Source organism: Candoia aspera, chromosome 3 (genome assembly GCF_035149785.1).
Source record: "Candoia aspera isolate rCanAsp1 chromosome 3, rCanAsp1.hap2, whole genome shotgun sequence".
Taxonomy (NCBI): Eukaryota; Metazoa; Chordata; class Lepidosauria; order Squamata; family Boidae; genus Candoia; species Candoia aspera.
In genome coordinates this window covers 46938798-46954563 of record NC_086155.1, presented here as the reverse complement: position 1 = coordinate 46954563, position 15766 = coordinate 46938798, and the positions used below count along the sequence as shown (strand labels likewise).

At 39.9% G+C, this 15766-nt stretch overlaps 2 protein-coding genes across 3 annotated transcripts in view; one reads left to right on the top strand and one right to left on the bottom strand.

Moving 5' to 3' along the window:
- Positions 1 to 15766, top strand: part of ATP2B4 (ATPase plasma membrane Ca2+ transporting 4) — a 167973-nt gene that overhangs the window by 78222 nt on the left and 73985 nt on the right. For both annotated transcript variants that reach the window (XM_063297549.1, XM_063297551.1), the window contains exon 2: positions 7077 to 7667. In XM_063297549.1, the coding sequence (XP_063153619.1) occupies positions 7472 to 7667 (196 nt within the window). In that variant the 5' untranslated portion in view covers positions 7077 to 7471. The remainder of the gene's footprint in view (positions 1 to 7076; positions 7668 to 15766) is intronic.
- GOLT1A (golgi transport 1A) overlaps positions 806 to 15766 on the bottom strand; it is a 321971-nt gene continuing 307010 nt past the window's right edge. The window contains exon 6 of the transcript XR_010067561.1: positions 806 to 818. The gene's annotated coding sequence lies outside the window, so the exon portion shown is untranslated. The remainder of the gene's footprint in view (positions 819 to 15766) is intronic.

The following is a 15766-nucleotide window of genomic DNA, read 5'->3' as shown; positions in this document are numbered from 1 at the left end:
ATCCTCATCAATAGAGGAAATGTTGGAAAGTCTACAGGAAAGCTACCCAAACCAACCAAGTGCTCCATTACCACAGTAACAATCCAACCTCCCACAAGAGAAGCTGTGTAAGAACATTATTCAGATGAGCACTTACACACTGCAGCAACCCAGAAAAAAGAAAAAGATCATCTGTACAGCATCTTCCAACAAAATGGATACCCACTCAACTTTATCAAAAAGTGCCTCACCACCCAACCCACTACAACCCAACCAATGGAAACTATGAAAAGGATAAATTGCCCATACATCAGAAACATCTCAGAAACCACCAACAGACTGTTACAACCACATGGCATCACCATAGCACATAAACCAACTAAAACTCTTCAAAACATATTAAGCAACCCAAAAGACCCAATAGCCCAAGAAGAAAAAACAGTTATTTACAGCATACAGTGCAAAGACTGTAACAGCCACTATGTAGGACAGACAGGCAGAAGACTAGCAGAGCGCATCCACAAACACCAGCTAGCAGTCAGAAGACACAAGAACTCCTTAATCTCACAGCACATGGACAGACTCAACCATAGTTTCAACTGGGAAACTGTGAGCATCCTAAACTAAGCCAAACCCAAAAACGCCGGAGAATTCCTGGAAGCCAGACAAAGCAGCCATCAACAGACACATAGAGGTAAACAACATTTACATACCATTCAAAAGAGACAATAGAAAAGCCAAAAGACCAATACACTCCCTTGCCAGCAATCAACACCCAAATATGCAAAAATCAACACTAGGATTAACACCAGATGAACCATCAAACAGCGCAATACACCCTAATCAAGGAACTATTAACTCAGGCAATCAACCAAGCAGCAAATAACAGCCCAATCAAGGAACTCCTAAGGAGAGAACAACACCCCCACCAACACAAGCAGGGCAAGCCACGGTATATAAGCTGAGAGCAAGGCCCACTCCCTCTTCACACTGAAGATGTTACCTAGTCTGGCAGTGAAACATCTGCAAGAAAACAACAAGGCTCAGAGAGCACCAAGGGCTCCAAAGTATAGAATTCTCAGTTGCTACAATTTTTCGGTACTCATGCTTTCCAGGTTTCCCTTTTATCATAGGGGAAAAATTGTTCAGGGGTACTTTTATTTGGCCACATTGTATGCTGTTAGGATTTCCTCCTCTATGCCTATGTCAATAAGGCAGCAATTCAGTAAGTGCCAGCTCTGAGGCAGCCATTCATCTGGTGAAGTTTTCCTTATTACAGCGTTTCTTGGGTGTAGAACTGTATCTGTTGAGTTTATCTTTCAAGCAGCTATGACAGTTATCTCCACAAAACAGGGCAGCAGAGCTTTTCTGAGTGAGCTTCGGTGCCTTTTGTAGGCAGAGAAGATAGTGCCCGTTATTTTTTCTCCTTCTCTCTCCAGTTTCAATATCTGAGGCCTGAAGGTCTCTTGACTTTTTATTACTGTGGCAGAACCGAGTTGCCTCCTATCCCGTCTATATCTTTGCTGTTTGATATTCTGCAAATTCTCTGTTTGTCTTAAGTGTAATATACATAAGGTATCTGGCGTTTCTGAAATCACCTACCTGGCTAGCATTCCATTTGGTCAGGTTTGAATTGAAATTGAAATTGAAAAGTCACTGCATGTTTAGTATATGGGTACAATTAGACATTGCTATTCACAGCAACTTAGTGTAAATCTGAGAAGAACCCACTGACCATTTCCTGAGTACATGTTTGCATGCCTCTGCCTATACCTCAGCATCCTCCTGTAGCTGAGACAGTTCAAGGTGGCTTCAGGTGCTGCACTCTGGAAAATTATTCCCCAATTTGCTGCTTCAACGTACTGTGCATAAGCAATGTTTTGGCTTCAAAAGAGAGAGGACCTCCAACTCCTGCAACTACTTTTTTTTTAAGGGTTGGTTGACTGGTTGACCTAGAGAATGCAAAACCTTTACACTGAACAGGCTGTACCAGATTTAACATATGTAACTGAAAGCGTGGGGGAGTGTTTATCCATTCAGTTGTGTCCAGTTCTCCGAGACTGCCTGGACAAGTCCCTGCGGTTTCCCTGGCAAGGTTTTTTCAGAAGTTGTTTGCCATTGCTTCCTTCCTAGGGCTGAGAGAGAGTGACTGGCCCAAGGTGGGACTAGAACTCACAGTCTTCTGGTTTCTAGCCTGATGCCTTTTTGTTGACATTGAAATTGAAAGTGTAATTTAAAGGAATCAGTTTTTGTATGTCTGTAGCCTGCTTGGCAGGTAATCCGCTTCTTAGTGGCTGTTGCTTCCACAGAAGCCCTGGCGTCCTGCTTCTTCTCCTCGTGTTATTTTTTTACAGTAGTGTACAGCTCCTACTCAGATCCCCATAGCTAAACCTGTTTCTCAAACTTCAGCAGACCTACCCACTGGCTGCATCTCAACTGCAGAAATCCAGATGGCCACTGCATGGTAGCCAAGAGATACAAAACCTCCAGTTCTTTGCTCCCACCTAGTGGTTGATAGGTCAGACAGTCAATCAAACCATAATTTCAAGGAATGAATAAAAAATGTCCAGCTGGTGAATAATATACTTGGAAGGGGAAAAAATAGCTAAATATGGATTAACCAGAGCATTGTGGATGCCAATTGTGGAGAAGGCTTTTTAAGTAGTAGTAGATGTTGGGCTGGGCTGGGATTTTAGCCAAGGCAACCACCAATCACAGCTCTTAGAGTGTTGTCCATTAAAGCCCATGTGGGCAGCAGTTTAGCACCAACCCATTCCAAGTGCGTGGTAAGAGCGGGTTGTGGGGACAGCAAGATTTAGGGTGAAATGATTTCCTGATGGGTTCAGGGCGGGGGAGAGCATGGCAAAGCAACTGTGTGGATGTGGCCTTAGTGGCTATGTGAGTAAGTTTTAGTCTGTCCTGAATTTTGTTTAAATTAAAATCCAAGTTAGTTGTTTTTCTGTTAAAGCTTTCCTCCCTCAAAGGAACTTAGAAAATTGTATCTAGTACTGTCTTTTCCCCACACCCATATTATCTGCCAATGGGGGTTTTTCCCCCAAGTTTCTGGACTAAATTAATTTTCAGCTTGGATGTCAGACCTTGTCTAACATTCCCCATTAAATCATATTGACTCACATACTTTTGGAGAGCTGAATGGGTTTTCAGTACAAATATGGGTTGTGCACTTCTGGAACTTTATGGGCCAAAATGTGGACCCAGATGTGGATCAAAATTGTTCCCTGAAAAGGAATATAAATGGGCGAGATATACATAATTTATAATCAGAAAGGAGGGGGGAGAGAACAAATCTCACTTTCATTTCCCTGTTCTCGATTCCTATTCTGTCCTGCAGACTCATGGGGGCAGGGGAGATAACAAAGGTTGAGGGCACAGAATGCAGTTTGCACATAGTTACTAGGCAAAAAAGCGATCCAGTCCAATGTGTAAATCAAGAATCAAGGTGTGTATCTAAAGGGATGAAGGTCCAAGTAGGGATCAATAAATCTAAATAAGCAAAATGAAGTTGTAAGTTCCAGGGCAAAACACATGTCTACCTGTCAGAAAAATTGTTTGTAGTAAATAAATTAATGTAGTGTGTGTGCTTTTCTGCTCCAGTCAGCTGAGCCCCTCCTGGATTCAGCCTGGGCTTATTAGTATTCATCCCAGTGCCAACTCCTGGGAATGCTGCTATTCCCAAAGAGCCTAGCCTTGCAACATAGCACTTCTGTGTCCCTCTTTGCTGTTTCTCCACTCAACAGCATTGATGCTACTTAGGATTCAGAGACTGGGGTATTAGGTCAGCATCATGAAGTACAGAATCCATACAACTGGAAGAGACAGAATTCATTTTGCATGCATTGCTAGAACCTGAATCCCAAATAAGCAAGCTTCCGTGCCTCTTTCTGTGCTTTCTGTTACCTCTGCCTTTTCCTGGTCATGACTATTCCCTTATTCTCATGGTTCCCAAACTGTGCTGTGGCATCCAGAGAGCTGCAGCAAACCCACCAGGGCACCACATTTTACTACTTAATAAACAGAACCATTGGTGAGTGCACTGTGGTGCCCTGGGGCCCACAGCACACAGTCTGAGAACTGTTAGGGGTGTCATGAACCAACAACATTTGGGAACCTCTCTCCTATTCTAAAGCAATTGTTCATTCAAATGTGGTTAATGAATGCATATTTTCAAATAATAAATAGTCTGATGGAAAAAGAACAATCCAGAGCGGAATCATAGCATAAGAGAAAGAAGGAGTAACTACTTTCCTTGGGGGGGCAGGGTGGTCACTGGACAAAGTACAATGAAAGAAAACTTTTCCTTCTATACACAGTGTTCTAATTAAACACCTGTATGACCCACAAATACTATTTGCAAATACTTTGTAAGCTTTGTAAACATCTGGGGGTCTCCAAAACGGTCTCTATGGGCACCAATATGATCACAAACATTAGTTCCTTGTCCTACTTGCATTTTAAATTTTTTAAGGCAGTTTTAATTTTTTAAAAATAAACTGACACACTACAAAGCAAAATGACAGTGTCCAGTATTATTTTTATTTAAAAATGCATTTGGAATTGCTTCTAAGAATAGGAATATTTTGTCTTAGAAAATAAAAAGAGAGCTATTTGCAAACCAATGCTTTTTTTGGAAGCCTGCCCGTCTGCCCTCCCACCCAAAACAAAAATAAATTTGAAGGTAGTACTGAACATCACTGAGTGCTGGAGATAGAGATCATCCTCAACTCTTTGCCTTCTAGTTAGTCATTGTTGTGTTTGGTCAACCCCATGATGACTGCAAGCTTTTGAATGGCCAAACTACCCTATTTTGCAAGCCTCTGTATATTTTCCCAAGTTCCAATGTGCCCACAAGTCCAAATGCTTGGGGAATCCTATGCATTCATCTATTTACTCATCTCCATTGGTACTTCAGATTTGGCCAGTAGTTAGCCCTACAGTATGAGCAGGATCTTGAAAACAGATGGAGTATTATAGATGGGTCCTTTTCTGTTGGAGAGAGTGAATGAGTTACATTGATTCACAAGCTTTACTGTTACATAGTCTTCACTAAGCAGTGAATTCTGGATGCAGGAGCAGGATAGCAATCCTTGTTATCAAGGCTGGAGGAGGATGACACTAAGGAGCAAAACAGGTTGTCCTTTGAACGCTTCCTTATTATCCCTCCGGATTCCACCAACATCCATCTGTTATAGTTTTCTTATTTCTATCCTACTGGAACTGGCGATTTTCTTAAGGCAGATTGTCATTTGCAGTATTGGAAGCTCCGGTACGTAGTGGAACCTGGTTATTAGCTTCTGTTACGTCCCTTTGTCTGGTTCAAAATAGCAAATAATAGACTCTATCTAGATAACAGTATATTTTCTTTAACTCAGATGGCTGCAGAAGTTGTCATTTTCATTCTCTGTTTTAATGTGGACTTCTAAGAATCATAATGCTGCTTGGTTTCAAGGAAAATTCTGTTCTGTAAATCATAGCCCAGGAAATTTGTGGGTTTGAAAGAAGAAAACCAGATTACCCACACAAATACACACACTTCAAAAAGTTGGACGTTAGAAGACAGTCAACAGCAAAGAGAGGAAACCTGCGAGCTTTCTGTTGGGAACCCAGCAGCCCTCAGAACCCTCCAAGACTAAGCCACCAAAATCCAGCTGCAAAACCACTGATTTGGGGTGGTGCAATTTCTTTGCTATCTTCTAACTAGAAATGCTCTAGAACAAGTTTAACATACTTATTGGAGTCTTCCAGAAAGTTCCCTCCAAATTGGCCTAACAATTTTGGCCCTGCCCCACAAAAGATATTACTATTATGATACTGTACCCATGAACATGCTTGCCTGTGAAAAATAAAAAACTTTGACTCCTGGCTGAAAAATATTGGCTGCTCTCGGTACATGGGAAAGTTACATGAGCAACCTGTGGAGTGACGAGTTTAATCTTTGCCAGTCTTGACCTGGAAATATAGTCCCGTAATGAACATCAGGATAATTATGTTACCAAGCCTTTGTATCCATGGGTCAGATGTAAATCTGTCTACAATAAATAAAGTATTTTGTTTGGAACAAGAATGCAAAGGGGAAGAAGATGCCTTATGTGTGATAGCAAACCAGAAAATCATTATTTGATGCGCAGAGCAAGTGAGTCAGAGAGTCCAGGCCAAGTTAACAGTAAATTGGACTTAGTGTTAAGGATTACTTGTTTATAAAAGTTCTAGAGACAGTTGCTTCTTTGTTGGGAGAAAATATTTAACATTAGTCAGAAAGCCTGTTTACCTATTTCTATCCAACCTCTGTATTATATTTATTTATTTATTTAAATTTCTATCCTGCCTTTATTATTTTTACAAGTAACTCAAGGCGGGGAATGTACTTACTACTCCTTCCTCTTCCTATTTTCCCCACAACAACAACCACCCTGTGAGGTGAGGTGGGCTGAGAGAGAGTGACTGGCCTAAGGTCACTCAGCCGGCTTTCATGCCTAAGGCAGGACTAGAACTCACAGCCTCCTGGTTTCTAGCCCAGTACCCTAACCACTAGACCAAACTGGCTCTCTGTATGGCAGTAGTAGTATTGCACATCTTAAGGGCACCAAGTTAATGAAAGCAATAGACGTACAACTGACTCACTAAACAGACTGACTTCAAATGCAATTAATCCATCCACAGTAAAATGAATGGGTCTTCTGCATGTGGTATGAAACATTATCTTACAGAAGCTGGCACAAGATTTGTTGCTTCCCAAGGGTAGAGTATTTGGTATTTTGGATTATATTTTAAACTGAAAAAAAAAAAGCTAAGGTCGCAACTCTTCATATGGGTAAAAGGATAACACTTGTCTAAATAGGGGTTAACTATTAAGGAATGTCTCCCATGGTTACTTTAAAAAAAGCCCTTTAAGTGGTCCATTTAGAAGCCAACATTTTCCATCAGCTTATTCTTTAAACGTTGCTATCTTCCCAGCAATTTCATTCGCTGTTCTGATACTTACGCTATTGCTTTTACATCTGTTGTACCCATGTGCACATTAGCTGGCCTCTTGGGCCTCTTATTAACTATAATTTTTGCTTCAAATCCTTGTCTTGCAGTTTTGCTTGAAGACAGTATCCAGGGAACCCATTTCTGTCTCTGGGAGATGCCTGCTGGTTGTTGCTAAGGTTGCATCCACAGTAACATGTGCATCTTGTTTACACCTTCATCGGAAGAAGTTGAGCTTGGCTAGTTCCACTGGTATCACCTGGGGAGCAAGAGAAGGAAGTGCTGGTTCTGCAGTCTTGCAATCTTACACTAGATCCTCTTTCCTCCCTGAGGAGTTGTGTCTAGTCCCCTACCAAACACTGCACTGGACTGCATTTCATGTGGAGCTCCAAAAGTTGCATTGCCTGCTCTGATTTTATAGAGGAAAGAGATCTAGAGGTGAAAAGGGAGCACACAACTTTTTCTTGGGCTGTTTCCTCACTGAATCCACTCCCTTGTTTTCAAGATGACAAATAACTCTGCAGATCATCATCCTGGGAACTCTGTTGCAGAGGGCAGCTATGAAGGGGACTTTGGCTGCTCTGTTATGGACCTACGGAACCTTATGGAACTTCGCAGTGCGGAGGCAGTGACCCGAATAAATGATACCTATGGGGGAGTGCATAATATTTGCAAGAGGTTGAAGACCTCACCAATTGAAGGTAAGAAGGTTATCACCTTGGTGGGAAAACAAATATTTCCATGGGTTCTAAAGACATCGTTGCATCTCTCCCAACCTCTCCCCCCCCACACACAAACCCAAACATCTTGAGTTTCTCTGCTGGTCAATAAATGAGCTAAAGTTTTAACCAACATGGTTAGGCTTCAATCAGCCAAGAGTCTGTATCAAAAGGATACAGCTTGGCAGCAAAGTATCTCTTTTTCCTCTCTCTGTTGCAAAGAAAATTTGCTAGACAAATTCAGAGGAAACACCGGGTGCATTCAGCTGGTGAAAACCTTGATCATCTGCTGGGCTAATCTGTTAAACTGAGGTTGCAGAGAAGGAAATCTGTCAGATAAAACTTCCTTAATATATTGCAGGGGGTTCTGTAAATCCCTGTTGTCAGCCACTCAGTACAATAATAGAGAGTAAGATAGCTCCACAAAATTGCCAGTCTCAGGATGGCTGTGCCTTTTTATTTATTTATTTTATTTATCATGTTTTTATTATCGCCCATCTCCCCCACTCAGGGGACCCTGGGCAGTTCACAATAAAACAGTTTAAAATTCAAAAAAATCAGAATAATATTGATAATAAATATAAATATAAAATATAATGAAATCCAAGTAACAGCAGATTAATTTCCACCCAAAGGGGACAAGACCAGTTCTGGCAGGACTAGGGAACCAACCAACATTTCCCCCTTCCCCTGCCCAAATCATGACAAGTTCTTGCTTGAAGCTATAAGAGTGTGGGATTCACTCCTGTGGATAAAAGCTGTCACTACTTGGGTTCATGTGAGAGTGTAAAAATGATATCCAGGTAGTCTTCATTTAGCAACCACAGTTGGGACCAGCAATTCAGTTGTTAAGTGAAGCAGTCACTAAGAGAAACTGTGACACTGCTTACGATCTTACTTCAGCTTTCCTTTGCTTTACAGACCTGCGAAGGTCATAAATGCAAGGATTGGTCATAAAGTTACTTTTTTATCACTGTTGTAACTGTGAATGGTTGCTAAATGTGGCAGTTGCTAAACAAAGACTATCTGTAGCTCACAATGAATAAGTTTTGAATGAGCAGGGAGCAGCCGTAGGCCAGAATAGCTGTTTCTTGGGATTATCCACTTTTCTAAAAATGAACCAGAAATTCCAGAACATCTGTACTTCTTAGTAAGATTCCTCTCTTTAGCTTCTCTCTTGCCAATCCCTAAAACCAGGGTGCAAAAAGTCCAAAACTATAAAAGTTGCTGATGGATGCCAGGAAACACTTTTTTAAAAGTGTGATTCATCTTTTGAGCCTGGGTTTTAATCTGGTATCCCTACTGCTTTAAACTATTTATGGTGCTGACAGAAAGAAAACATAAAGGGAATAGGATGAATACATAAAAAAGAGTTCAAGAATGGTTAACTTTTTGGTTGCTCCCTAATCCAACACAGTTTGAAGACTCTGTATTTCCTTCATGAATAAGCCACCACCATATTAATACCCTGAATTACAGTGTACATAGCCCTCCAAGGCAAACTGTAGGTGCTTCTGTGTAGAAATTTCCAGCGGTCCCTGCTCTACTTCATACGCAGAACAGGAAGTTTATACTCAAGAACTTTGCTGTGCCTAAGTCTTCCTTCAAAGAAACCCATCTATGGGCATTTCTGGGACATAAAATCATGTTTTTGCCTCTTAAATATATTATGGTAGAGATGGGTATATCTACTCTAGTTATGCTAACTTTTATTTTCTAAGGATCCCCAAATGAAATTGAAATTGACTTCCACAGTAATATAGAGATCATGCTGAAATTATTGGTTTGAATGGAGGTTCATTTCCAGAAGAGTAGCATGCTTCAAAAATGGAGGCCAGAGTAACTTGGACACAGAGATTATCATTTCTTAAAGGAGTTTTCTGAATATTTAATTTGTATTGTAGCTGCATATATATACAGGTTATATGATTTAATTGTAAAGCAAGTTGTGAAAAATGATAGCTGCTTTTGATGACATTTTGTCCAGTGCAATTTCAAAACCAGTTTCAGATAGAAAGCAGTAATAAATAGCATGAAGACCCTGTCAGCTCTGTGACCATGTGGATTCTCTGCACAATGCTTTAACAATAGGCTACAGATAGGATCCCCAAAAGTGACCTAAGCTGTACAGAGCTAAATAGATACAAATTACACATAAACTAGAAGACCTTAACACTGCTTTCCTTTTCAGATTTGAAATCTTGTTTGTAAAAGGGGAATGTCAAGGGTTTGGGAGGATTTTTCAAGCATCATAAATGTGAAGAGAAGTATGTGGTACACTGAACGGACTAACCGGGGGATGGGGTGTCTTGCTGAGGAAAGTCCATTGTGGGAATGTACATAGTGCACACGATGACACAGATGATGCAGATTATATCATTTATGTCATTTGCATTAGTGTCTACGGACAAACGCCAGCTCTTCGGCTTTGAAACGGAGATGAGCACCGCCCCCTAGAGTCGGACACGACTGGACTTAATGTCAAGGGAAACCTTTACCTTTACCTATGTAATTTGCATTGAACTGAAGTCCAGTAAAATGAGCTGCTTTGTGCATCAAAAATGAGAATAGCCACATTAACTCCATAGATTAGAAGTACAGTTAAGATATACCTTAACAGAAATGACCATGGTGTTCAAAATGTTGGAAATAAACTTTTGGATTATACAGAATTTTTCACTAAATTAGAATTGAAAAACTGCAGCAGTGGATGGGAAAGTATAATCTGACTCTATTTTTATGGATCTTTAAGGCATTCAGAATTTTTTAACATTATTTGGTTAAAATAAAAAATCGAATTGCAGTTGACCTATGTTTAAAAAAATGAATGATTGAATGAATGAAAATTTGTCCTTTAACTAGAATGCTGAAGTATTAGGAGAGGAGGCCATAGTACTGTAAAGAAAATGGGCCAGATCCAGTCATATGAGGGTCAACCAGTGTGGCATGGTGGCTGCGTTAGGAAGGGTGAGACACCAGCTTCTGCCCTTTTCTGTTCGTATGCTTTGAAAACTTGCAGGTTATTATTAGCTCTCTTGTTTTGTAGTGTAAGCAGCAGATTAGCATATTTCACAGCTGTAATTGGGAACAGGAAGTGGCAAGGGAAAGACAATCCAAAGATATAATTAGAGAAGAAGGGCTGTCCTGGTGGAAATGCCAAATCTGGATCACTGAAGCATGTGTTTCCTGTGCCAAGTGATGGGTGTGTGTGTGTGTGTGTATGGGAGTAGACCACTGGATGGGCTATGGTCCAGCTTGACTGCCTCATCAAGACTGACCAATCCTTATTTTCCTCTCCATACTGGTTTCAGAGATACCCCATTTCACCTTCAGGCCTACATGACCTTGTTAGCTAGAATAGGTGGTGAGGCAGTAACCTCTTGTGAGTTGGGAATAGACTGGAAAACTGCTGGATGAAGTTCTCATTACTAAGCAGGGATTGAACAAAGATCAGGGGTAAGCACATGCTTTGCATGCAGAAAAAATAAAAAGTGCAGAGAAAAAAAGGGGGGAGGGGAAAAAGTATAAAGAAAAAAGGGGAAAGATATATAAAGAAATGACTTCCAAGCAATTTCAGTAACTTCTCACTTGCTCTAACATTTCAGCAAAAAATCTCTTTATCCCATATCCCATCTTTTATCTATTAGCATCTTCAATCTTGATCAGCAAACGTCCATTAAGAGTTACTAGAAATAACTATTTATATATAAAACTTTAAACAAGTAAATCAATTTCATATTCCTTTCCTTTACTCAATAACTTATCATTTTCTCTTAAAATACAAAAATAAAAAAACCACTCGTATCCCAGGTCCTCCCCTTTATCCAGAGAGGAATTTCGAGCAGCTGATCCGATCTGTTCATCGGCTCCTCATTCCACCATGGACATCGGCTCTGGTAAAAGCAAAGCTATCTTCAGTCCACCATTGCTTCCCTGGAAGTCAGTGCTAACTGTTATCAAGTCAGTATAAAAAATGGCTAACTGGTACACAATATTGAGATCATAGCACTCTAATATACAAAAAAGATCTGGATTGTTTACCTGTCTTCTGGGCTCAGTGCAAGGTGTTATTCATGAATTTTAGCCTTTCAAATGGTTTTAGGGCTGTTTTATTATGAACAAACCCAGGTATTTATGAGAACATCCCCTTTACCCAATAAAATCGCACTTGTTGACATGCAGAAAGGACCTCTTCCTGCATCCTTCCCAAAGAGTGGACTGTGTTTCCTTTCTAGAAAGGATTGGTCCTTATTTTTGGTGCTGATGGTCTCTTCTGTCTAAAGGAGTTAAGATACATGTCTTCAATTTGGCCTTTTAAAACTTAGTAAATTTGAAATTCTATCTTAATGATATTGTAATGTTTTAATGTGTTTTAATTATTTATGTCTTTCTCTTTAATTTGTATGATATACCAACTTGAGTGCTGTTTGTCAAAAAGCTGCAAATAAATAGCAAATAGGTCGTAATGATAAATATTTAAAATAGTGTATATAAAAGTCTAGGTTTAGAATGTTAGCAGTATATGTTTAATTTTAAATCTGTTGTTTTTTGAATGAGAGGATACTGATTTCGGAGAAAATGGATTTATAGTTAAAAACAGATCTCCCTCCCCCCCCCAAAAAGTGTTTTTTCTCTTAAAAGAGCAATACAGGCAGAGTAGATGGATTAAAGATTGACTCACTGCAGAAGTTTGTCCTCAACATTTGAATAATGATGGAAAGGAGCCAAAGTTCATATGCCTCATTTCTGTCCTTATGTTTCGTTTTCATGTTCAATGTTTCCTAAAGCAAAATGCCTAATTAGAAATCTAACTAATGCTGTTCCATTTAAATGGGAAATCTCAATGTTGCTTTTGGATATTCCTCAAAGTCAAGTGGGTACTTTTCATGAGATATTAAGTACCTGTGTTGTACCTATAGCGACTGTGTATTAATTGCAGAGGCCATCATGTTTAGAGAAAAGGGAATAGAAAGGTACAGAAAGCAACGTGGGAAGGAAATCTCTAGGGTTTTCTTTGGATACCAATTTACACCTCAGTCTTGCTTCATTCCTTGTTTCACTGTTGGCTTCATCCCCATCACTCAGTAATGGCTGAGAGAGTACTCAACTTTTTCCTTAGTATTTTAAAATAGCCTGGATTAGAGGAGTGGACAGAAACTGTGTGTGTGCGTGTGTGTGTGTGTGTGTGTGTAACACAAATTATTACTATCACTGATGTCCAGGTGAGATGCAACTTTCTTTCTGGACAATGGAAGTTAATATTAAACCTTTGTTACAGATGAAAGCAGATTTTTCTAGATGCTGGCCTGGCTATGGCTTTACCAGTGTTATCTGTGCAGAGTCTGCCTCCCCTTCAATTTATCCATCCCTTACAGATTTCACTTGATTTTGCTTTTGTTTTATTGTTGATAGCTATTTTTATTCTTTAGCAGAAGGCAAAAGTCATGGCTGACAAACAATTTTTCATGCTTTCTGCATCCCTTTTTTCCTATCATGATTTGACCATGGTAGGTTGAGATGATGATGATGATGATGATTTTGCAAGTAATGAGTTCTTCCCCATAATCAGTGACCATACCTGTATGTTTGTGGTCATGGCAAAAAATATTTTACATTTCCTTGTAGTCTTATTCATGCAGTCCTTTAGCCCTTTTTGTTACCTTCTGAGAAGTATGGCTTTCAAGCAACCCATGTGGAAGTCTGCAGAAATGAGAAATTGCATACTGCTGATTTACTCGAAAAATTATTGGCAGAGCTAGCAGGTTGCAGGCGATGGGTGGCAAAGAACAAGATTTGACGTAGCCCTGTAAACGTCCTGATCATGTACATTTTCTGCCTTTCTTGCAGTTAAGAAAAGAGGACATAGGTCTGATGTTTCCTACTGCATCTCGAATGGGCTAAAATCAGTTAATGTACTACATGGGCCTTAAGTCAGTTGTAGGCAACTTGTAATCTACTGCTACAGGCAGCCTTTGGTTTAATTTTATACAGCTCTTGACTTAATTTCAAAGTCCTTTGAAAGTCAGATTCAGACTTCTGGCAAGTCCTTTCTCGAGCAGTCTGCTGTGTGGTGAAGAAAAGAGAAATGATAAAAAGAGGGGAGAAAGAAGAGGGCAGGAAATGGGAAAAAAAATGTTTCAGAAATAATGATGCTCCCACCCATTTTTGCTCTGGGCTCAACCACTATTTGCTTTCATCCACCATTGGAATACAATATAGTCTCAGATTATTCCCGCAGAATTCAGTCCTTGACCTTAAGTTGAAAAGGGACTGACCCTTGACCTTTGGAAAAGCCAGAATCCCCAGATACCTTGCTTTTATTTTTTATTTTATTTTTCTAAGACAATCCTCCAGCCCTTTTAGAAATAGAGATAAAAGGTAATATGTTCAGCCATTGTTTCTTTGTTGTTGTTTTTCAAGAAACCATCCAATTCCCATAGTTCAGTGTTTTGGTTTATGAAAGAAGTCATACCTATAATTTAATTGTGTGTGTGTCTGTGTGTGTGTGTTCTATCTGGAGATGCAGCTTGTTTTGTTTTTTGTATTTTTAGTAGAAAGTGAATACTGCCATAGGTTTGTTTTTTTTTAATGTACTGTGTGCCCTAAAAACAAGGAGCTAGGACAGGGAGTTAATGATCTTTCTAACTTGGTATCTTATTCAAAAATATTTTAAATGATTCTGATTCATTTAAAGGCCATCATTATTGTACCCATATTACAGGAAGTGGGGTTGTGGCTGAGAGAGGGTGTTATGCCTGCATGCACCACACTCCGTTATTGTTACAGTATATGCATTTTCTTGGGGGAAGAGAGAAGCCAAAATAGATCAGAGTAGCATTCCAGATGTTCCTTAACTCCCATAAGCCCTAGACAGTATGACTTAGGATTATGGAGGTTATAGTCCAACACTATTTCAAGTGTACTTCAGTATTTGCAGTGTAGCCCAGGGTGCCGGGGTGTACTGCTGGGGTTTACCGTTTGTGAAGGGCAGCCATTTACTGCTTCCACAGCTGGTGCCTCTTCCCTGACACCTACTTCATCTCCAGCGCTATGAATCAACACTAAATCAGCTGTGGGGACATTGCTGTCTGGGTAGAGCTCTTGCGATTAGCTATCTTGTGTACCAAATGGAGACTTGGATGCTACTCAGATGAATTGTATGGGAAGCCCAGAAACTTTCCTGTGAGTAATAAGGAAATTATTGAGTGCATTTTGCTGATTCAAGCTGTCTGCTGAGACTTTCTGTCTTCCACTATTAAAATATAAGAGTTCTCTGTGGACAATTTACACTGCTGATTCCCAGCCAAGCAGCCTCTATTGCCAGGGATGTGAGTGCCCAGTTCCACCTATTCCAGTTTTTCTTTTTCCTTGCCTTTCTCTACCTAACATGAAGCCCACTTATATTCCTTTAAACAGAAGCAGAGTAGTCAGCCTTTTAATTTGCCAAATTTCTGGAGGCTGTCTCTTTATGTGTAACATCTCCAAAGAGAAAGGCATAGGGAAGATGAAATGTTTGGCAGTCAGCTCTTGAAGTTCACATATAAGTAATCCAAGAAATGCTTTTGCCTGACCAGTGCCTTTTTCAAGAGAGAAGCTTTTGGGGGGGAGGAGAGGGTGAGAGAAGCTATCAGAAGCTAAAAAATATTCTCCAGTCTCATTTCGTGTCAGAAATGCAGGAAATAGAAAGGGGGAAAGTATTAATTAAAAGTTAAAAAGTTAAAAACATTTAATAAAAATATAAAATTTATATAACTCTAGCCCAGTGTTGGGCCACATTGATGGCAGAGGTGTTTCCAACCAATAAGTCACTCTGTGTGCACATCGCTCCCAAAGGGATTATTCTCCAGTAAATGAATGGAATGAATGGAGCTTCTGAGACGCCAGATGGGGTAGCCTGGCTAGGTCTGAGAGTGAGAAGTTCCTTGTTTTGTTCAAAATTAACTTTCCATTGGTTTTAGCTTTTTGCTGACCCAGGATGCCTCTCTGAATCTTCACTTTTTTTTTTGTTCTGTTAAATAAAAACCTCTTGTCTCAATATAGGTTGATCTTTTCACTTTTTATAAATGATCTTTTTAAATCAT